Genomic DNA, 24,054 nt, shown 5'->3' on the forward strand with positions numbered 1-24,054 from the left:
CTAATTCCTTTATCTTCATATTCTTACGGAATTATATTTTGTGTAATTTTCTTTATTGTTTTGTGGAACAAGTGTTTTTGAAGATGTGGTGAAAAACCTTTAAAGAGGTAAACCACGTTCAATAATTTATTTCTGTGGTGATACTTTAATATAGAACAGTTGTTGGCATAGGTTTTGGTGTCCTTTCCATAGTGAAAGCCTGTGGAGAAGATTGTGAATAAGTGGACAATCACATTTTTATACCTTCCATCTATTTTCTACTCAGTGTTCTTAATTCATGTGTTTTATAAATGAGAACGAATTGTTACATCTTTCCCATTGCCCTAGGTTATCAAGAGGTTACCCACTAGGTTATCTACCTCCCCTCTGGTAACCGTCAGTTTGTTCTCAATAGTTAAGAGTCAGTTTCTTGGGGGTGCCTGGGTAGCTCAGCCAGTTAACCATCCAACTGTTGATCTCAGCTCAGCTCTTGATCTCAAGGTCATTAGTTCAAGTCCTGCCCAGCATTGGGCTCCATGTGGTCATGGAGCCTACTTAAAAAAGAAAAAAGAGTCGGTTTCTTGACTTGTTTCTCTTTTTTTCCTGGTTCATTTGTTCATTTCTTAAATTCACATATGAGTGAAATCATATGGTATTTGTCTTTCTCTGACTGATTTATTTCACCTAGCATTATAATTTCTAGCTCCATCCATATCATTGCAAATGGCAAGATTTCATTCTTTTTATGGCTGAATAATATTTCATTGTATATATATACACACATTTATCCATTCATCAATCAATGGACACTTAGGCTGTTTCCATAATTTGGCTAGTTTAAATAATGGTGCTATAAACATAGGAGTGCATGTATCCCTTTGAATTAGTCTTTTTGTATCTTGGTAAATACCCAGTAGCACCATTACTGGACCATACAATGGTTCTATTTTTAACTATTTGAGGAGCCTGTGTACTGTTTTCCACAGCAGCTGCACCAGTTTGCATTCTCACCAACAGTGTAAGAGGGCTGCTTTTTCTCCACATCCTCACCAATACTTGTCATTTCTTGTGTTTTTGATTTTAGCTATTCTGACAGGTGGGAGGTGATATTTCACTTCCTGACGTATTTAAACATAATCATCTATTAAAGTTAGTTTCTGCTAGAAGGTTAGACTAATGCCTAAAGAATGAAATGTGTGGGGCAGCTGCATGGCTCAGTCCCTTCGGCTCAGGTCATGATCTCAGGGTCCTGGGATGGAGCCCTGTGTGGGGCTTCATGCTCAGCAGAGAATCTGCTTTTCCCTCTCCCTCTGCCCCTCTCCTCCCACACTACCCCCCCATGCTCTTTTTCTCTCTCTCTCCCTCAAATAAATAAAATCTTAAATAAAAGAATGAAATGTGTGCATCAAGCTTCACTAAGATCTATATCAGTGACATGGATCTAATGCAACAATAAAGGTTATTGTCTGAAGCCAATAAAATATTACATCAAATAAAATGTCATTTCAAGTGGCACTTGTGAAATAAGCAGTTAGATGTTTTAAAATGAAATTCTATTGTGTTATTTTATGGTACAGCCATGTGAAGTGTGTTTGTGGGCTCTCCTAGTGGGAGATTGGGGATGCTTGCTTTATGAAACAACCATATACTCAAGTCCTAAACCAGAAATTGGTTCAATTTATTGGATCTTCTGAAAAATTTAGTTACAAATAACCCAATCTGGGTTTAACTACTTTTATATTCGTTACATAACATTTTAGTAAAGGCCAGTATATCAGTTGATTAGCAACTAGAAGGGGTTGATGACAAGTAATCTTGTTTACTTGGATTGACTTCTTTACTAGGAACTATGCAAAATATTATTCCCCTTGTAACTTTGAAGATTGATGTTATATTTTGTAACCAGGAAAATAATTGTGCAGTAGGAAGGAGGGGGATAGGCTAACTCTTTCTTGGCTATGTTTAAACTTTCGATTATTAAATAAAAGGACTTTTTTTTTTTAAACTTAGCATTGTGTTTGGTGGTATTTTGCATAAGAGGGGATGTGCAATAGTGTGGAGGTATGTTTCATATATTTTGCAGTGTTAAGATGTATAATCACTTTGGAAGAAGACAATATGACTGACACTTTGTAAAGCAGAAATATGATTATCGGGTATTTTGAAAAGGAAAATCCCCCAACCAGATTCATTAGATACTTAAATATATTTTTTAAACAAAGGAAAGAAGCCACCACTAAACTCAGTATGCTATTTCAAATGAATATTCTAAGGACTATTTCATCCACTGAGGTCATCATGAGATGTTCTATTTAAGCACACAAGTGAGAACCAGTACCTCACTGTAGTAGGCCAGAGTTAGCTACTTTGTGTTCGAAGGCAAAATATATCTCTCTGGTAACTTTGAAGGTTGATGTTATATTTTATAACCAGGAAAATAATTGTGCAATGCAAAGGAGAAGGAATAGGCCTACATTCTTCTAGCTATCATTTCCTTAACTGATACAAGTGTACGTCAGATAGTATTACTGTAAAGAAATTATTGAAACTATTTTGAGGGGCGCCTGGGTGGGTCAGTCGTTAGGCATCTTCCTTCAGCTCAGGTCATGATCCCAGGGTCCTGGGATCCAGCCCCATTTCAGGCTCCCTGAAGCCCTCTTCTCCCTCTCCCACTCCCTCTGCTTGTGTTCCCTCTCTCGCTGTGTCTCTCTCTCTGTCAAATAAATAAATAAAATCTTTAAAAAAAAACTATTTTGAAGGAAAGAAGGATTTAGAGATAAGTATAAATTGTGCCCTTTTGGAGACAATTTCAGCATTACTGATGCTTTCTAAAAAATTGAAATGAACCAGCATAGAGGTACCCAAAAAAGAAAGAAATCATGAAAAATAGGAACAAGGAAAGAAGGACAACAGACTTTATTCGTATACTGCTAATTAATAAGTATTCAAAATTACTGTACTCTGAGATCGGTTAGGCGAAGTCTGTGTTATAGTCATCTATTACAGTGTGGATTTGAAGATGGAGGAATAATTATGTCAACATATTGACTACCCTGAAAACCTGGAAATTTGGGATATTTGTGTAGCTAATAATACGAATCAATCATCATTAAATATATACACATATAAAAGTAATTTGTTCAATTAGGCACAGGATTTTTTTTTTAAGACTTTATTTATTTGACAGAGAGACACAGCAAGAGAGGGAACACAAGCAGGGTGAGTGGGAGAGGGAGAAGCAGGCCTCCCGCCGAGCAGGGAGCCCGATGTGGGGCTCGATCCCAGGACCCTGGGATCATGACCTGAGCCGAAGGCAGACGCTTAACGACTGAGCCACCCAGGCGCCTCAGGATTGTTATTTTTGTAGATGGTTAAACTGAAGCAGCAGAGGCTGCAGTTCCCCAGTGCGGACTGTGGGCGCCGCTGTTGGCCAAAATGGAGAGCTTGGGCACCGGCGATCTCCTCGCGCAGCCGCAGCGCACTTTCCCTATCAGACTCGCTAGCCCGATCCTTTACACCACTTCCTCCTCCGGAAAAGAAGAAACCCTGACCCTCACACAGGACTTACAGCCTGTTCGGAGCTCCGGACATCTGCAGCACAGAGAGTATTTGTAATCCGGCGTCTCCAGGCCGGTGAGCAATCTGAGGGAAGCAAGAGGGATGGGGAGCGGCGCTGCCGAGAGGGGCTGGGCTGAGAGGCGGCCGGTGCTCTTTCCCTTCCTGCTGTCTTTGTTCGGCCCGGCGCTCTCTGAGCAGATCCGCTACCGGATTCCCGAGGAAATGCCCGAGGGCTCGGTGGTGGGGAACCTCGGCAAGGATTTGGGACTCAGCGTGCAGGAGTTACCGACTCGACAACTGCGCATCAGTTCGGAGAAGGCTTACTTCACCGTGAGCGCCAAGAGCGGGGAGTTACTTGTGGGCAGCAGGCTAGACCGGGAGCAGATATGTGGGAAGAAGCCAGCCTGTACTCTGGAATTTGAGGCTGTTGCTGAAAATCCGTTGAACTTTTATCACGTGAGTGTGGACATCGAAGATATTAATGACCATAGCCCAAAATTCACCCAAACTTCTTTTGACCTGCAGATAAGCGAGTCTACAAAGCCCGGGGCACGATTTATTTTAGGATCTGCCCATGATGCAGATATTGGTACCAACTCACTACAGAATTACCAGCTCAACCCCAATGATCATTTCTCACTCGTGAATAAAGAGAAACAAGACGGCAGTAAATACCCTGAGCTGGTACTAAAAACGCCTTTAGACCGGGAAGAGCAGAAATCCTACCAGTTGACCTTGACTGCATTGGACTGCGGGGATCCACCCCTTAGTAGTACTGCCCAGATACAGGTCCTAGTGACTGATGCCAATGATAACCCTCCAGTGTTCAGCCAAGAACTATACAGGGTGAGCATTCTGGAAAACGTGCTTCCAGGCACCCCTGTGCTTCGAGTGATGGCCACTGACCAGGATGAGGGTGTCAATGCCCAGATCACCTTCTCTTTCACTGAAGCAGGCCAGATCACTCAGTTTGACCTGAATTCTATTACCGGGGAAATTACCATCCTAAATACGTTAGATTTTGAGGAAGTCAAAGAATATTCCATAGTTTTGGAAGCAAGGGATGGTGGAGGAATGATTGCTCAATGTACCGTGGAGATAGAGGTCCAAGACATAAATGACAATATCCCAGAAGTGGTATTCCAATCTCTGCGGGATATTATTATGGAGGACACCAACCTGGGAACACACGTTGCTTTGCTTAAGATCCGTGACAAGGATTCTGGACACAACGGAGAAGTTATTTGTAAATTAGAAGGTGATATTCCATTTAAAATAGTCTCTTCTTCGAGAAACACCTATAAATTAGTGACAGATGGAATTCTAGACCGTGAGCAGACCCCTGAGTACAATGTCACTATCACAGCCACCGACAGGGGCAAGCCGCCCCTTTCTTCTAGCTCAAGCGTCACCCTACGCATCGGCGATGTCAACGACAACGCGCCGGTTTTCGAACAGCCTTCTTACGTGGTCCATGTGGCTGAGAACAATCCTCCTGGAGCATCCATCGCACAAGTCAGCGCCTCGGACCCCGACCTGGGGCCCAACGGCCGCGTCTCCTACTCCATCGTGGCCAGCGACCTGGAGCCACGCGCGCTGGCGTCCTACGTGTCCGTGAGCGCGCAGAGCGGGGTGGTGTTCGCGCAGCGCGCCTTCGACCACGAGCAGCTGCGCGCCTTCGAGCTGACCCTGCAGGCGCGCGACCAGGGCTCGCCCGCGCTCCGCGCCAACGTGAGCCTGCGCGTGTTGGTGGGCGACCGCAACGACAACGCGCCCCGGGTGCTGTACCCGGCGCTGGGGCCCGACGGCTCGGCGCTCTTCGACACGGTGCCGCGCGCCGCGCAGCCCGGCTACCTGGTCACCAAGGTGGTGGCGGTGGACGCCGACTCGGGACACAATGCCTGGCTGTCGTACCACGTGCTGCAGGCCAGCGAGCCGGGACTCTTCAGCCTGGGGCTGCGCACGGGCGAGGTGCGCACGGCGCGCGCTTTGGGCGACAGGGACGCGGCCCGCCAGCGCCTGCTGGTCGCTGTGCGGGATGGGGGACAGCCGCCCCTCTCGGCCACAGCCACGCTGCTCCTGGTTTTCGCCGACAGCCTACAAGAAGTGCCGCCAGATGTCAGCGACCGCCCGGCGCCCTCTGACCCCCAGGCTGAGCTGCAGTTTTACCTGGTGGTGGCTTTGGCCCTGATCTCGGTGCTCTTCCTCCTCGCGGTGATTCTGGCGGTTGCCCTGCGCCTGGGACGCTCCTCCAGCCCTGCCTCCTGGAGCTGCTTTCAGCCTGGTCTGTGTGTCAAGTCAGGACCTGTGGTTCCTCCCAACTACAGTGAAGGGACTTTGCCTTATTCCTACAATTTGTGCGTTGCCCATACTGGAAAGACAGAGTTTAATTTTCTAAAGTGCAATGAGCAATTGAGTTCAGAACAAGACATACTTTTCGGTGATTCATCTGGGGCCTTATTTCCACTTTGCAAATCCAGTGAGTCAACCTCCCATCTGGTGAGTTTCTTTTAAGCATAACCTGCTTCTTATGATCTACCCAATTCTTTATGTTCATGGGGAAAATATACAATTTGTAGATCTAAAAGTTTCTCTATAAAGTAAAAAAGCTATCATGAGAAGTTGAAGTAGGACCAGTTATGTCTCTTTTAGGGATGTCTTACCAGGCTCAGATCTATGAAGCAGTTAGAGTGTGGTTTTATCGAGGAAGGGAATCAATGTTATAGGCTATCTCCTAAAAGCTAATGAGATTTTTCCTAAGTTTTTCTTCTTATTACCTAATATACTTTTTTTTTAGCTGGATATACTATAAATGTAAAAGTGGGTGTCATTTAAATAAACCTTTAAAACAAAAAAAATTAAGCTAAAATTGAGCATTTTTCATAACTGATTTAACTGTTTTCTTTTATTTACTTCCTTTTGTTTCAAAGCCTCCTAGAATAAAATATCTTAACCTGGATTTTTATGTAGATGGACACATTCCAATTATATGCAATGAACTGTATGTGTGTTTAAAAGCATTTTACTGGGGCGCCTGGGTGGCTCAGTCGTTAAGCGGCTCGGGTCATGATCCCAGGATCCTGGGATCGAGCCCTGCATGGGGCTCCCTGCTCACTGAGAAGCCTGCTTCTCCCTCTCCCACTCCCCCTGCTTGTGTTCCCTCTCTCGCTGTGTCTCTCTCTGTCAAATAAATAAAAATCTATATAAAAATAAAAATAAAAGCATTTTACTTACCAGTAAGACCAGTATGCTCACCAGAAGATAAAAACATTTTCTTTAATTTGCAGCATAGGTTTTTCACACACACCTATATAATTTAATTTGTCTTTTTTGCAGCCCAAATATAGCCAGAGGTCTTCTAGTCATTCTACTATCTCTAGGAGAAAAATAGAGTCTTGAATTCTTCAAATTTTAGACAAAATTGCCAATCTGATGTGCATACAAGTATATATATATAAGATAATGCATTTGTCATCTTCAGCTAGATTTCTGTTAGCAAATGCTCAGTTACTGGCCACTTTACAAACTGCTGAAGAAAAGAGACAATTTTTTTCATAGTGACACTCTTTGACTGCTTGGTGATAATTATGTGTTCCCTTTTTGTGGTTTTCTTGATCAAAATACTACTTAAGGGGGCACCTGGGTGGCTCAGTCAGTTAAGTGTCTGACTCTTTTTTTTTTTTTTTTTTGACAGAGAGAGAGATAATGAGAGCAGAACACAAGCAGGGGGAGTGGGAGAGGGAGTAGCAGACCTCCCGCCGAGCAGGGAGCCCGATGTGGGACTCGATTCCAGGACCTCGGGATCATGACCTGAGCCGAAGGCAGCCAGGCGCCCAAGTGTCTGACTCTTGAATTCGACTCAGGTCATGATCTCAGGGCATGAGATCCAGCTCCACGCTCAGCAGGGAGTCTGTTTGAGATTCTCTATACAAAAATACTAATTAAGGTAAAATTAACTTTAGAATATATGTCTTTCTTAGGAAATTAAGTCTGCTTTAAAATGTAATCATCTCTCATTTGTGGAAGATTAGGATGGAGATTTGCTTTTCATTGTGTATTCATTTGTATTTTTTAAATAGTTCCTATTCAAATAGGAAAAAATACATAATTTAAATAAAGTAGTAAATCAAGGGTGCCTGGGGCACCTGGATAGCTCAGTTGGTTAAGTGTCTGCTTTCAACTCAGGTAATAATCTCAGGGTCTTGGGATCAAACCCCCATGTTGGGCTCTGTGCATATCGGGGAGTCTGCTTATCCCTCTCTTTCCTCCTCTGCTCCTCCAGCACTCTCACCCTCTCAAATAAAATAAAATCTTAAAACAAAACAAAACAAAACAAAACAAGGGTGCCTGACTGGCTCAGTTGGTAGAACATGCAATTCTGGATCTTGGGGTTGTGAGTTTGAGACCCACCTGGGTATAGAGATTACTTAAAAATAAATAAATAAATGAAATAGCAAATAATATAATCTCTGATGAAATTTGAAAGTAAAAGCATTTATCCTGTTAAAATTTCACAATATTAATTTGAAAACATAATCAATATGTAATTAAAATGGCATTTTAAAAAGAAAAATTAAAAAGCAACAACTCTACTGAAAGCTTACTATAATGATTTACATCATTATAGTTTACATCAAATACAGCACCTTCTGAGTCAATCATGTTCAATAGTTCTACTTTAGTCTAAAAATGAATTTATTTCCAGTGACAACTAAGAGGTCTTATTTGATAATAGACTTACAATAAAGCTTAGAGCATAGAAAGGAATGACATTTTAATGATTTACCTTTTAAGAGTACATGTATTCAGAAATTTGAGTAATGTGAGACTATCCCATAAATCTATGGGGATCATTTAGTAATCCTTTGTAAAACTTTAACCCTACTTAATCCCGTGCTTCTTGGCAACAACTTTTAAAATATGAATTCAGGGACAAATTAAATAAATTCAAAACATATTATAAAAGGCAAGTATTTTTTCCTCTCTCACTAACCTTGTATACACTATTACATATCTAAGTGGGTGCAGTAACTGCTTAGGACTCTAAGCGCCGCTGTTCACCTATTTGGAGATAAATTTAACCAAATGCCATCTGGTTACTAAAGGCTCAGATCTCGCCGCAGATCCCACAAACCAACTGCAGGGCTGCAGCGAAATTCTGTCCCTACATCTGAGACACTCCAGTTTTCTATAAGATGATCTCCATAGCTGCAGCAAAAAGGTAAACAAGACACATATGCCCAATGAGGATTCTGAATGGATTCAGTAGTGAAAGAACAATGGCCGCTCCAAAGAATTACCAGAGACGCGGAGAGCTGGTCCTGCTGTGCGCGCTCATGGGCACGCTGTGGGAAATCGGGAGAGGACAGATCCATTATTCGGTGCCAGAAGAGAGCGACAAAGGATCCTTCGTGGGTAACATCTCCAAGGACCTGAATCTGGAATCACAAGAGCTGGTGAAGCACGGAGTCCGCATTGTCTCCAGAGGTAGGACGCAGCTTTTTGCTCTGAACCGGAAAACTGGCGGCTTGCTCACCGCGGGCAGGATAGACCGGGAGGAGCTTTGTGCTCAGAGCATGCAGTGTCTAGTAAATATCAACATCCTGATTGAGGGCAGAGGAAAACTTTTTGGGATAGAAATAGAAATCACTGATATCAATGATAATAACCCAAAATTCCAGGTCGAAAATCTGGAAATGAAAATTAATGAAATCGCTGCGCCTGGAACACGTTATCCGCTCCCAGAGGCTGTTGACCTGGACGTGGGCATGAATTCCTTGCAGAGCTACCAGCTCAGCCCCAATCACCACTTCTCCCTGGACGTACAAACTGGAGGCGACGGAACTCTACACCCAGAGCTGGTGCTGGAGAAGGCCCTGGACCGCGAGGAAGAGGCTGCGCACCACCTGGTCCTCATTGCCTCGGACGGCGGTGACCCGCGTCGCTCCAGCACAGTGCACATCCACGTGACAGTGCTGGATACAAACGACAATGCCCCGGTTTTTGCTCTACCGATTTACCAAGTGAAAGTCCCAGAGAACGTGCCCCCGGGCACCCGGCTGCTTACTGTGAGCGCTAGCGACCGGGATGAGGGAGCCAACGGAGAAGTAGCCTATAGATTCTGGAAAATTAGTGAAAAGCAGTCTCCGCTATTCCAGCTGAATGAAAATACTGGGGAAATATCAACGGCAGAGAGTCTAGACTATGAAGAATGTGCATTTTATGAAATGGAAATACAAGCTGAAGATGTGGGGGCACTTTTGGGGAGGACCAAAGTGCTCATTTCAGTGGAAGATGTGAATGACAATAGACCGGAAGTGATCATTACATCTCTGTTTAGCCCAGTCTTGGAAAATACTCCTCCTGGAACAGTAATTGCCTTCTTGAATGTGCATGACCGAGACTCCGGGAAGAATGGTCAAGTTGTCTGTAACACACCTCATAATTTACCTTTTCAATTGGAAAAATCAATAGATAATTATTATAGATTGGTGACATGGAAATATCTGGACCGAGAAAAGATCTCTGTGTACAATATCACAGTGATGGCCTCAGATCTAGGGGCTCCTTCTCTATCTACTGAAACTTATATCACCCTGTATGTGGCGGATATCAATGACAATCCCCCCACTTTCCCTCAAGTCTCCTATTCAGCCTATATCCCAGAGAACAACGCCAGAGGTGCCTCCATCTTCACTGTGATGGCTCATGACCCCGACAGTGGCAAAAACGCCCAGGTGACTTACTCTGTGACTGAGGACATCATCATGGGAAGCCCTCTCTCCTCCTATGTTTCCATCAACTCAGACACTGGCGTCCTATATGCGCTGTGTTCCTTTGACTATGAGCATATACGAGACTTGCAGTTACTGGTGACAGCCAGCGATGGCGGGGACCCTCCACTCAGCAGCAACGTGTCACTGAGCTTGTTTGTGCTGGACCAGAATGACAATGCGCCTGAAATCCTGTACCCCGCCCTCCCCACCGATGGTTCCACCGGCGTGGAGCTGGCGCCCCGCTCCGCAGAGCCCGGCTACCTGGTCACCAAGGTGGTGGCGGTGGACAGAGACTCGGGCCAGAACGCCTGGCTGTCCTACCGCCTGCTCAAGGCGAGCGAGCCAGGGCTCTTCGCGGTGGGGCTGCACACGGGCGAGGTGCGCACGGCGCGGGCCCTGCTGGACAGAGACGCGCTCAAGCAGAGCCTGGTGGTGGCGGTGCAGGACCACGGCCAGCCCCCTCTCTCGGCCACCGTCACGCTCACCGTGGCCGTGGCCGACAACATCCCGGACGTCCTGGCCGACCTGGGCAGCATCAGGACCCCCGCCGACCCGGACGATTCGGACCTCACGCTGTATCTGGTGGTGGCGGTGGCGGCAGTCTCGTGCGTCTTCCTGGCCTTTGTCATCGTGCTGCTGGCGCTCAGGCTGAGGCGCTGGCACGCGTCGCGTCTGCTCCAGGCTTCCGGAGGCGGGCTGGTGGGCGTGCCGGCCTCGCACTTTGTGGGCGTGGACGGGGTGCGGGCTTTCCTGCAGACCTATTCCCACGAGGTCTCCCTGACCGCGGACTCGCGGGAGAGTCACGTGATCTTCCCCCAGCCCAACTACGTCGACACGCTAATCAGTCTGGAGAGCTGTGAGAAAAATGATTCCTTGCTAACATCCGTAGATTTTCATCAATGTAAGGATGAAGCCGCTTCTGTTCAGGTGAGTTCAGTTCTTTGTTCACGTTTAATTCTCAAAGGAATTATATTTTTTATAAATTTATGTTTTAAAACGCACATTGTGGAGATAGTTTAAAATATTTTTTAAAAGTGTAGCCCAAGGTTTTTGGTTTTAGTGGTCATACTATAAAATTGAGCTCTAATCATGATAGTTTGCTTCATTTGCTTTCCAAAGTCTTGGACAAGATTTTTTACATGTCAACTCTCAACCTTTTAAAAATCTTACATATGTGGAGACTGGCTGGCTCAGTCAGTCGTGCGTGAGACTCTTGATCTCAGGGTAGTGAGTTCCAGCCCCACTTTGGATGTAGAGATTACTTTTAAAAATACAAAAAATAGGGGTGCCTTGGTGGCTGGGTCTGTTGGGCCTCAGATTCTTGGTTTCTGCTTGGGTTGTGATCTCAGGGGTGGTGCGATCAAGCGGGGGGTGGGGCTTCTGGCTCAGTGGGGAGTAGGCTTGATAATTCTCTCCCTCTGCCCCTCCCTCTACTCCTGCTCACACTCTCTCACTCAAATAAATAAGTCTTTTTTTTAAAAGAAGAGAAAGGGACGCCTGAGTGGCTCAGTCGGTTAAGCATCTGCCTTCAGCTCAGATCATGGTCCCAGGGTCCTAGGATCGAGTCCCGCATCGGGCTCCTTGTTCCGCGGGGAGCCTGCTTCTCCCTCTGCCTCTGCCTCTCTCTCTCTATCTCTCATTAATAAATAAATAAAATCTTTAAAAATAAATAAAAGAAGAGAAAAACATAAAAAATGAAATTTAAAAATCTTCCTTATGTTGCTATAATTATCCCTTATCACTCATTCACTTAAGAAGTAGTTACCCAACCACATATGGTAAGTTTGTTTTATATTTAGGAAATATATATATGTATTCCTAATTAGAGGTGAGAAAAAAAATAACTGAGACTTTCATTTTTTTTAAGATTTTATTTTTTTATTTGAGAAAGAGTGAGTATGAGCAGTGGGAGTGGCCGGCAGAGGGAAAAGCAGACTCCCCACTGAGCAGGGAGCCTGACTAGGGGCTCCATCCTGCGACTCCAGGATCAGACTTGATTCCAGGATCATGACCTGAGCCGAAGGCAGTTGCCTAACCAACTGAGCCACCCAGGCGCCCTAACCAAGACTTTTAATCCTTGTATTAGCTTAGTAAAAGTAAAATACATCTCACAATTTTAAGATTCTGTTTAGGGTTTGGGTCTTGAAGGTCTGAAGTTTTCTAGGCTTTTGGAGATTTCTTCACTTTAAACCCCTTTTATGAGCCTTGTATTGGCATCAGTACCCTTCAAAACTTTAATACTTATTATATTTCAAAAGATAAATACATTTGAAAGGGTGGAACTTGGTAGTAGGTGAAACAGGTTCCCTTATGTGTCAATGGTCTCCAAGAGCTCATACTAAAGAAGACATAAAATCTAGGGGCGCCTGGGTGGCTCAGTCCTTAAGTGTCTGCCTTTGGCTCAGGTCATGATCCCAGCTTCCTGGGATCTAGCCCGCATTGAACCCCGCATCAGGCTCCCTGCTCAGTGGGGGGGGGGGGGGGGCCTGCTTCTCCCTCTCCAGCTCCTCCGTGCTTGTGTTCTCTCTCTCCCTATCTCTCTCGTCAAATAAATAAATAAATAAAATCTTAAAAAAAAAGAAGACATGGAATCTAAAGCCTAAAATGTCCATCACCCCCCACAAAAAAACAAAAATAAAAACAACAAAATCATATTTGAAATAAAATGTCATTTTGAAAAATACCGAAAACATGTTTTTGGTAAGTTCCAATGAATTGTTTTGATTGGACAGGCATGTGAAATGTGTTGTGTTCTCATGGTGAGAGAGTTTGAGAATGTTGGTTTTAAGAAAAGAAGTTTCAGGGGCACCCGGATGGCTTGGTCATTAGGCGTCTGCCTTCAGCTCAGGTCATGATCCCAGGGTCCTGGGATCAAGCCCTGCATCGGGTTCCCTGCTCTGGGGGAAGCCTGCTTCTCCCTCTCCCACTCCCCCTGCTTGTGTTCCCTCTCTCGCTGTGTCTTTCTCTGTCAAATAAAAAAATAAAATCTTAAAAAAAAAAAGTTTCATATAAACAGATTCTAAACAAGCTGATCAATTCAATTAAAAATGATTATATATCTCCTGGGGCGCCTGGGTGGCTCAGTTGGTTAAGCGACTGCCTTCGGCTCAGGTCATGATCCTGGAGTCCCAGGATCCAGTCCCGCATCGGGCTCCCTGCTCATCAGGGAGTCTGCTTCTCTCTCTGACCCTCCTCCCTCTCATTCTCTCTGTCTCAAATAAATAAATAAAATCTTAAAAAAAAATGATTATATATCTCCTGTATTCCTTGTTATAGCATCTTAGCAGTGCTAACTCTTTTTTTTTTTTAAAGATTTTATTTATTTATTTGAGAGAGAGCACATGAGAGGGGGGAGGGTCAGAGGGAGAAGCAGACTCCCTGCCGAGCAGGGAGCCCGATGCGGGACTCGATCCAGGGACTCCAGGATCATGACCTGAGCCGAAGGCAGTCGCTTAACCAACTGAGCCGCCCAGGCGCCCCAACAGTGCTAACTCTTGATTTGTCATCACATGAGAATGAAAAACACAATAAAGCATTTGTTAGGTATAAAAAGGGCATTTCCCAAGGGTTTTGTAGTGTTTCCTCCTATTTTGCATGTACTGTGGTTGGGATTTAACTTTTTTGGCAGTGTTTGGATGTACAGACATTTGAAGGGACAACTATATTATTGATAATTTACAATTTTTAAAAGTGTTTGGAAACTTGCCCTGATAAAAAACCTTATTCTTGTTCAAAACCTTCACTGATTGTTAAAAAAATTTCAACAGATGGAGTAAAATAGCTAGAACAAATGTCATTTGCCCAGGAAATTTATGTGAATAAACTTACCATGAGCTCAATTCTAAAGTCATTACTTCAGTATAACATAGATACATAGATAAGAAAGTAATGTAATCTACTGAAATATCCTTTTGTGACTGTGTATTGAAGAATAGATAAACATTTCCCCAGTGAGTTTTTTTAAAAGATTTTATTTATTTATTTGGGAGAGAGAATGAGAGAGAGCATGAGAGGGGGGAGGGTCAGAGGGAGAAGCAGACTCCCCGCCGAGCAGGGAGCCCATGTGGGACTGGATCCTGGGACTCCAGGATCATGACCTGAGCCGAAGGCAGTCACTTAACCAACTGAGCCACCCAGGCGCCCCCCCCCCCGCCAGTGACTTTTAAGAATGAATTAATGTACTATTTATGTACTATATTGGGTATGACATAATCCAAGTAATTTTTAGACATGAAGAAGAAGGTAAGGTAAATCATCTCTTGGCTACATCATAGGGACAGGGTTTTTTTTTTTTTTTAATGAATACTTCCTTAGATAGTCAAAAGAGTAAAAAGAAATTATTTTAAAAGAGGGTGTTGATATTATCAGATGTTTGAGGATGTATGAAATTGCACCACTTTACAGAATAATTTTCAACAGTGTTAGTATTCTCTAATATATGGGATATGAAAACAGCATTAATAATATAGAAATGTTGGGGGGGAAATTTAGGAATCAATGAAAGAAGATTAAAATTGTTTCACATATTATACCTAATAAAGAGAAATGATTTTGTGAAGTCAGAAGATGATAAACTCGCTGAGGTCAAGACCTCTGTTGTACTCATTTTTATGTCGCCACTGACAAGGGCAGTACTTAGCACAAGGCAAGAGTTCAATGTATGTTTGTGGTAGGGTGAAATGGATGGACCAGTATATGTAGGTTTCTATAAAAACTCAACATATTTCTAATAATTTGGAAACAAGAGAAAGGATGCCTTAAAAAGGCTTTATAATTTAAGATATTAAATATATTAACATAAAAACGTGGCTTGTTCAGTTAGGCACAGGATTGTTATTTTTGTAGATGGTTAAACTGAAGCAGCAGAGGCTGCAGTTCCCCAGTGCGGACTGTGGGCGCCGCTGTTGGCCAAAATGGAGAGCTTGGGCACCGGCGATCTCCTCGCGCAGCCGCAGCGCACTTTCCCTATCAGACTCGCTAGCCCGATCCTTTACACCACTTCCTCCTCCGGAAAAGAAGAAACCCTGACCCTCACACAGGACTTACAGCCTGTTCGGAGCTCCGGACATCTGCAGCACAGAGAGTATTTGTAATCCGGCGTCTCCAGGCCGGTGAGCAATCTGAGGGAAGCAAGAGGGATGGGGAGCGGCGCTGCCGAGAGGGGCTGGGCTGAGAGGCGGCCGGTGCTCTTTCCCTTCCTGCTGTCTTTGTTCGGCCCGGCGCTCTCTGAGCAGATCCGCTACCGGATTCCCGAGGAAATGCCCGAGGGCTCGGTGGTGGGGAACCTCGGCAAGGATTTGGGACTCAGCGTGCAGGAGTTACCGACTCGACAACTGCGCATCAGTTCGGAGAAGGCTTACTTCACCGTGAGCGCCAAGAGCGGGGAGTTACTTGTGGGCAGCAGGCTAGACCGGGAGCAGATATGTGGGAAGAAGCCAGCCTGTACTCTGGAATTTGAGGCTGTTGCTGAAAATCCGTTGAACTTTTATCACGTGAGTGTGGACATCGAAGATATTAATGACCATAGCCCAAAATTCACCCAAACTTCTTTTGACCTGCAGATAAGTGAGTCTACTGTGCCAGGCACTCGGTTTATCTTAGAAACAGCTGAAGATGGAGATATTGGTTTAAATGCCCTGCAGCTTTATAAACTCTCTCTTAGCCCTATTTTCTCATTGATAAATAAAGAGAAACAAGATGGCAGTAAATACCCAGAACTGGCATTGGAGAAACGTTTAGACCGGGAACAACAGAGTTACCATCGTTTAGTTCTGACTGCCTTGGATGGTGGAGATCCTCCGCTCAGCGGCACCACTGAGCTCCGGATCCAGGTCACTGATGCCAATGATAACCCCCCTGTATTCAACCAGGACGTTTACAGAGTAAGCCTTCGAGAAAACGTGCCCCCAGGCACCGCAGTGGTGCAGGTATCAGCCACTGACCAAGACGAGGGCCTCAACTCTGAAATCACTTACTCCTTCTACAGGACCGGGCAAGTCTTCAGTCTGAATTCAAAGAGCGGGGAAATTACAACTCGAAAGACTCTGGATTTCGAAGAAATCAAGGAATATTCTATAGTGGTGGAAGGGAGGGATGGTGGAGGATTGGCTGCACAATGTACAATTGAAATTAACATTCAAGATGAAAATGACAACCGTCCAGAAGTTACATTCCATTCTCTAGCCGAAATGATTCTGGAAAACGCACGGCCAGGAACGCTAATTGCTTTGATCAAAATACATGATCGAGATTCCGGGGAGAACGGGGAGGTTAATTGTCGATTAGAGGGTGAAGTTCCTTTTCAGATAATCTCTTCATCTAAAAATTCATATAAGTTAGTAATAGATGGGACTCTGGACCGAGAACAGACCCCAGAATACAATGTCACCATAACAGCCACTGACAGGGGCAAGCCGCCCCTCTCCTCCAGCACTAGTGTCACTTTGATCATTACTGACGTCAATGACAATGCTCCAGTTTTTCACCAGGCCGCCTACGTGGTTCACGTGATGGAGAACAACCCTCCTGGAGCATCCATCGCACAAGTCAGCGCCTCGGACCCCGACCTGGGGCCCAACGGCCGCGTCTCCTACTCCATCGTGGCCAGCGACCTGGAGCCACGCGCGCTGGCGTCCTACGTGTCCGTGAGCGCGCAGAGCGGGGTGGTGTTCGCGCAGCGCGCCTTCGACCACGAGCAGCTGCGCGCCTTCGAGCTGACCCTGCAGGCGCGCGACCAGGGCTCGCCCGCGCTCCGCGCCAACGTGAGCCTGCGCGTGTTGGTGGGCGACCGCAACGACAACGCGCCCCGGGTGCTGTACCCGGCGCTGGGGCCCGACGGCTCGGCGCTCTTCGACACGGTGCCGCGCGCCGCGCAGCCCGGCTACCTGGTCACCAAGGTGGTGGCGGTGGACGCCGACTCGGGACACAATGCCTGGCTGTCGTACCACGTGCTGCAGGCCAGCGAGCCGGGACTCTTCAGCCTGGGGCTGCGCACGGGCGAGGTGCGCACGGCGCGCGCTTTGGGCGACAGGGACGCGGCCCGCCAGCGCCTGCTGGTCGCTGTGCGGGATGGGGGACAGCCGCCCCTCTCGGCCACAGCCACGCTGCTCCTGGTTTTCGCCGACAGCCTACAAGAAGTGCCGCCAGATGTCAGCGACCGCCCGGCGCCCTCTGACCCCCAGGCTGAGCTGCAGTTTTACCTGGTGGTGGCTTTGGCCCTGATCTCGGTGCTCTTCCTCCTCGCGGTGATTCTGGCGGTTGCCCTGCGCCTGGGACGCTCCTCCAGCCCTGCCTCCTGGAGCTGCTTTCAGCCTGGTCTGTGTGTCAAGTCAGGACCTGTGGTTCCTCCCAACTACAGTGAAGGGACTTTGCCTTATTCCTACAATTTGTGCGTTGCCCATACTGGAAAGACAGAGTTTAATTTTCTAAAGTGCAATGAGCAGTTGAGTTCAGGACAAGATATACTGCTTTGTGGTGATTCATCTGGGGCCTTATTTCCACTTTGTAATCCCAGTGAGTCGACTTCCCATCCTGAAACTCTAACGCCGGTGAGTTCTATATAAGTATCTACTCCTTTTCATCATTTATCCAGTTTTTCATATTTATATGAAAATCTATTACATTTCTAAGTAGTAAGTTGTCTTAAGGATATTATAGCCCATCGGAAAGCTGTACTTCCATTTTTTAAGGAGAATAGTGAGCTGGGAGTAGTTATGTGACATATAATAGAGTTATCACACCTAGTTCAGATTTATGAAGTAGTGAGTTTCCTCCTTGCTTCACAGCAGAAGTATTATATCAATTTCTTATATCTTTTTTCATAGGTAATGAAATTTACCCAGATTGCCTCATTTATTTAACATATTTGAGTTTTTTTACATGTAAGTAAACATTAAATTTAAAGTAGGCAATCATTTAATTCGTTCTTTAAAGCAAAGAAACTATTAGCCTTCTTTCTTCACTGATTTCACTAGTAGACTTTCCATCTTTTTAAATGTTTATTCCTCATGTCTAGTTCCTTATATCTACTTAGTCATGACTGTTTGAGTACTTTTAAATTGTAAGAAAAATCGTGTGGGGGGAGGAGCGGGGGAGAGAGACTCAGTGAATTCATCAGAAGGTCCAATCATTATCTAAATTCCTTCAAATTTTCTTGAATATAAAATCCTCCTCTTCCTCTTATAGTTACTAGAAGACACTTGACAAAAGAAAAGGAAATGCTATTGCCTCTATCACTTGCTCTCATTCCTTACCTATATTTTTTGAAGAAAGGGGGGAAAGTCACTGGATTTGTGTTATTATTTGGAACTCTAAACATTTGTAATTAGAGGTTTTCTCATCATTCTTGTATCTGTAGGAGGGAAGGAGAATCCCGAATATTCCATTTAATGGCAAAAATTACTAATTTCATGCTCAAAGTTGCCATTTCTTAAGAATCAGTCTTTTGCTTTGTCTTCCTTAGTAACTGCTTCAGTAAATGGTATCTTTACAAATTGCTGAAAGAATTCTTTTTTAACATAAGCTCTACGTCCATTGTGGGGCTTGAACTCACCACCCTAAGATCTAGAGTCGCATGCTCAACTGATGGAGCCAGCCAGGTTCCCCTGAAAGAATTTCTTGTATTGGCACTCTTTGCTTTTTAATGATAATAATTTGTTCTACATCTTGTATTCTTTTTCTCTAATTATCACAGAGGTTTAAGTGACCTTTACAAAAAAAAGTTTAAGACTACTTTATTTTTTAAAAAATATTTTATTTATTTATTTGACACAGAGAGAGAGATAGTGAGAGCAGGAACACAAGCAGGGGGAGTGGGAGAGGGAGAAGCAGGCTTCCTGCTGAGCAGGGAGCCCGATGTGGAGCTCTATCCCAGGACTCCCGGATCATGACCTGAGCCGAAGGCACACGCTTAACAACTGAGCCACCCAGGCGCCCCAAGACTACTTTAAAACTGCGTAATTTCTTTATGGAAGGACTGAAATGGAAACTTGCTTTTCATTGTGTGTTTATTTGAATATTCCAAATGCCATAGCCAGTGTATGCATTATGTATTCACATAGAAAATTTAAAAAAAATCGAAATAGCATAAAAGTGTAACATTCACAAATATGCAACTTTAAAAAACAATCCTTTCAAGATTTAGCAATATTAGGTGAGAAAATCTATTACTGTTGCCTAATTAAAATTATTTTTGTGAGTGAAATTTTAAGGAAAACTTACTCCAGCAAATTTACTATCTGCATAAATTAACCTTATAAAATAATTTCAAAGTGAATAATCCATATGTATTGTACACTGTAGTTACTTCAGAAAATAATGACATATAGAAAAATTTTGAAAGATTATAAAAAGGGAATTAGAATAATTTACATATGTAAAAGGAGAGCAAAATTCTACCAAGAATAAGTTAATTTGATATTAAGAAAAAACAGTGAGGGGCACCTGGTGGCTCAGTCAGTTAAGCCTCCGACTCTTGATCTCAGCTCAGGTCTTGATCTCAGGGTCGTCGGAAGTTCAAGCCCTGCATTGAGCTCTACGCTGGGTGTGGAGCCTACTTAAAAAAAGAAAAAGGGGTGCCCGGTGGCTCAGTTAGTTAAGCGACTGCTTTTGGCTCATGATTCTGGGGTCCCAGGATAGAGTCCCTCATTGGGCTCCCTGCTCAGCAGAAAGTCTGCTTCTCCCTCTGATCCTCCCCCCTCTCATGCTGTCTCTCTCAGTCTCTCTCTCTCAAGTAAATAAATAAAATCTTTAAAAAAAAAAAAGAAAAGAAAGAAAAAATGTCGATTTAACAGTACACTTAATAGAAGTTTCATTCCACTTCATTTTCAACTAACATATCCAGAATGGTAATTGCTTTTGAAATGAGAATGCAAGAAACAGTGAGACAAGTCTACAATTATGGTTAGAAGAGAGTATTTTCTTTTTCAGTCATCTGTAATCAAGTATTATCTCAATGGGTGTAGTGACGGATTAGGACTCTAAGCTCGCTGTTCACCAGCTCTAAGAAAAGCTCAGGCAGCTCTCTATCCTATCCCGATGTTAGGATCTGCAACTACACAAAGCCTCACAGATCCCACAAATTGTAGCAAAAGCTGCAACAAAACTCATCCTCTTAACCTGGGGCACTTCGGTTTTTCCTAAGAAAAAAGATCATCATAATTTGAGGGAGGAAAAAAGAACCTAAGGAGTCAATTTGCACAGAAAGCATTCCGGAAAAAAATATATATCCATAATGAAGCAACAATGGCCGCTCCACTGAATCTCCCGCAAGGCAAAAGCCTGGTTCTGCTGTGCCTTTTCCTGGGGAGGCTTTGGGAGACCCGGCCAGCCAGATACGCTATTTGGTGCCTGAAGAGACAGAAAAAGACTATATTGTGGGAGAATATCTCCAAGGACCTGGGGCTGGAGCCCCAGGAGCTGGCGGAGCGCGGAGTCCACATTGTCTCCAGAGGTAGGGCGCAGCTTTTTGCTCTGAACCCCCTAAGCGGCAGTTTGGTCACCGTGGGCAGGATAGACCGAGAGGAGCTCTGTGCTCAGAGTATACAGTGTCTGGTTAACTTTGAAGTCCTGGTGGGGGCGCCTGGGTGGCTCAGTCATTGAGCATCTGCCTTCAGCTCAGGTCATGATCCCAGGGTCCTGGGATCGAGCCCCACATCGGGTTCCCTGCTCTGCAGGATACCTGCTTCTCCCTCTCCCACTCCCCCTGCTTGTATTCCCCCTCTTGCTGTGTCTCTCTCTGTCATATAAATAAATGAAAAAAAAATCTTTGAAGTCCTGGTGGAAGAGTAAAACTTTACGGAATGGAAGTAGAAGTAACTGATATAAATGACAGTGCGCCAGAATTCCAGGCTGAGAATCTGGAAGTAAAAATTAATGAAATTGCTGCACCTGGAACACGTTATCTGCTCCCAGAGGCTGTTGACCCGGACGTGGGCATGAATTCCTTGCAGAGCTACCAGCTCAGCCCCAATCACCACTTCTCCCTGGACGTACAAACTGGAGGCGACGGAACTCTACACCCAGAGCTGGTGCTGGAGAAGGCCCTGGACCGCGAGGAAGAGGCTGCGTACCACCTGGTCCTCATTGCCTCAGACGGCGGTGACCCGTGTCGCTCCAGCACAGTGCACATCCACGTGACAGTGCTGGATACAAACGACAATGCCCCGGTTTTTGCTCTACCGATTTACCAAGTGAAAGTCCCAGAGAACGTGCCCCCGGGCACCCGGCTGCTTACTGTGAGCGCTAGCGACCGGGATGAGGGAGCCAACGGAGAAGTAGCCTATAGATCTGGAAAATTAGTGAAAAGCAGTCTCCGCTATTCCAGCTGAATGAAAATACTGGGGAAATATCAACGGCAGAGAGTCTAGACTATGAAGAATGTGCATTTTATGAAATGGAAATACAAGCTGAAGATGTGGGGGCACTTTTGGGGAGGACCAAAGTGCTCATTTCAGTGGAAGATGTGAATGACAATAGACCGGAAGTGATCATTACATCTCTGTTTAGCCCAGTCTTGGAAAATACTCCTCCTGGAACAGTAATTGCCTTCTTGAATGTGCATGACTGAGACTCCGGGAAGAATGGTCAAGTTGTCTGTAACACACCTCATAATTTACCTTTTCAATTGGAAAAGTTAATAGATTATTATAGATTGTTGACAGTCCAAATTCTTGACAGTGGAAGAAACCTCTGAATATAACATCACAGTGACAGCAACAGACAGAGGAATGCCACCCCTGTCCACAGAAATTTACATCAACGTACACCCTAGACATCAATGATAACCCAGCTTCTCTGGAAACTCCTACTCAGTCTACCTCCCTGAGAACAACCTTAGAGGCATCTCCATCTTCTTGGTGCCAGCCTATGACCCTGACAGGGAGAGAACACCCAGGTGTTATTTACACCTTGGCTGAGGACACTATCCAAGGGTTGCCTTTTTCCTCCTATGTCTCCATCAGCTCTGACACTGGTCTGGTATATGTTCTGTGCTCCTTTGGCTTTGAGCAGTTTCATGATCTTCAAATGCAGGTGAGGGCAAGCTATAGTGGGAACCAACTGCTCAGCAGCAATGTGTCACTGAACTTGCTTGTGCTGGATCAGAAGGACAGTGTGCCAGAAATCCTGTACCCCACTCCCTCCCACTGATGTTTCCACTGGTGTGCACTCTGCCGAACCTGGTTACCTGGTCACCAAGGTGGTGGCTGTAGAGAGAGACTCAGGTCAGATTGCCTGGCTGTCCTACCACCTGCTCAAAGCCAGTGAGCCTGGGCTCTTCTCAGTGCAGGCCCTGCTAGACAGAGACAGGCTCCAGCAGAGCCTGGTGGTGGTGGTGGTCCAGGACCACGGCCAGCCCCCTCTCTCGTCCATTGTCACACTCACTGTGGCCTTGGCTGACAGCATTCCAGATGTGCTGGCTGACCTCAACAATCTGGAGGTCCCCGCATACCCAGAGACCTCAGACCCCACCTAATACTTTGTGGTGGCAGTGGCTGCAGTCTCCTGCATCTTCCTCACCATTGTCGTTGTGTTGCTGGTGCTCAGGTTGTGGTGTCGGCACACCTCACATCTACTCCAGGCTGTGGGGGTTGGATTAGCTGGTGTGCCTACTTCTCACTCTGTGGGTGTTGACAGGGTGTGGGCTTTTCTGCAGACTTAGTCCCAGGAAGCCTCACTCACGGCGGACTCCTGGGAGAGTCATGTGATCTTTCCCCAGCCCAAGTATGCCAACGTGCTGATTAGCCAGGAGCGCTGTCCGAAAAATGACCCTTTGTGTGTTTCAGATGATTCTAGGTTTCCTATAGAAAACCTATAGGAAACTTTGGTTCCAGTGAGTTCCATTTTTCCCTTATTTTCTATTATAACTGTTTTTTAAGGTTTGCACTTAAGGTGTGATACACTGATGTTAACGTATTTCACACCATTCAAGTTTTCGCTGGGCCTAATTATTGCTCTAACATTATAGCAGGCATTTTTGGTTACATCACTGATAAAATTTTCACTTTCTCATGATCAATTTAACCTATGGTCAATGGAAACCTTCATGGGGCTGCTCTCATTATTGAGCATTGATATGGGTATTTGGGTGTGTTTGCTTGGTTATCAGTTCACAACTAATCCTTAGGGGTGGTTTTCCATTCCTGAAATTTATTATTGTTATCTTCAGTGGCCCCATTGTGAACTTCTTACATACTGCTGCAACATAACTACATCTGATACTGATTTTGTAAAGGTAAATTAATGACAAAACACATCTGTTCTTCTTGAAGAAACTAAAAGCCCAGACTTTTCTGCTTCTGCTTTTCTGTTTCTATGATAGGACAACACCCCTTTGAGGTTATGTTTTTCAGATCACATGTTAGTAGAGGTTGTTTGAATTTAAAGATCACTGTTGAGGAAGAATGACACTTCACTTAAAGGGGTTTCTAAGAATGAACACTGAGAGAGGACAAAACAAGGGAGATAAAAATTATTCCTCAACTGTCTGTTATTTGTGGCTCAATTCTCCAATCTACAGGCTAGAAATAAATAAGGGAGACAATTTAGGAAAATATTCTCAGGACCTGCTGGACAAGGTTCTAAAAATATTTTACTGGCTTTTAGCTATAAGGAAAACAATATTTTATTTGATTTTAAACATAGTGTCATTTCAAGTAAAAAATGACATTCCAGGAGACTTTTTTTTATTATTTATTTTTTGAGAGAGAGAGTGAAGAGGGGAGGGGAGGGACAGGGAGGGGGG

At 44.8% G+C, this 24,054-nt stretch overlaps 1 protein-coding gene and 1 pseudogene across 14 annotated transcripts in view; both read left to right on the forward strand.

The window, feature by feature from the left end:
* LOC123857349 (protocadherin gamma-C4) overlaps positions 1 to 24,054 on the forward strand; it is a 283,181-nt gene that overhangs the window by 150,746 nt on the left and 108,381 nt on the right. The window contains exons 1-2 of one of the 14 annotated variants that reach the window (XM_064596042.1): positions 14 to 6,036; positions 8,643 to 8,964. The exons of 10 other annotated variants lie outside the window; for them this stretch is intronic. In XM_064596042.1, the coding sequence (XP_064452112.1) occupies positions 3,640 to 6,036; positions 8,643 to 8,711 (2,466 nt within the window). In that variant the 5' untranslated portion in view covers positions 14 to 3,639 and the 3' untranslated portion in view covers positions 8,712 to 8,964. 3 more of the 14 variants (XM_064596040.1, XM_064596023.1, XM_064596039.1) reach the window with 3 other exon arrangements.
* Positions 17,867 to 23,853, forward strand: LOC135365379 (protocadherin gamma-A9-like; annotated as a pseudogene).

The sequence above is a fragment of the Mirounga angustirostris genome, unplaced genomic scaffold (assembly GCF_029215605.1).
Source record: "Mirounga angustirostris isolate CCGP_5_RB_7025 unplaced genomic scaffold, mMirAng1.0.hap1 SCAF_7, whole genome shotgun sequence".
NCBI lineage: Eukaryota > Metazoa > Chordata > Mammalia > Carnivora > Phocidae > Mirounga > Mirounga angustirostris.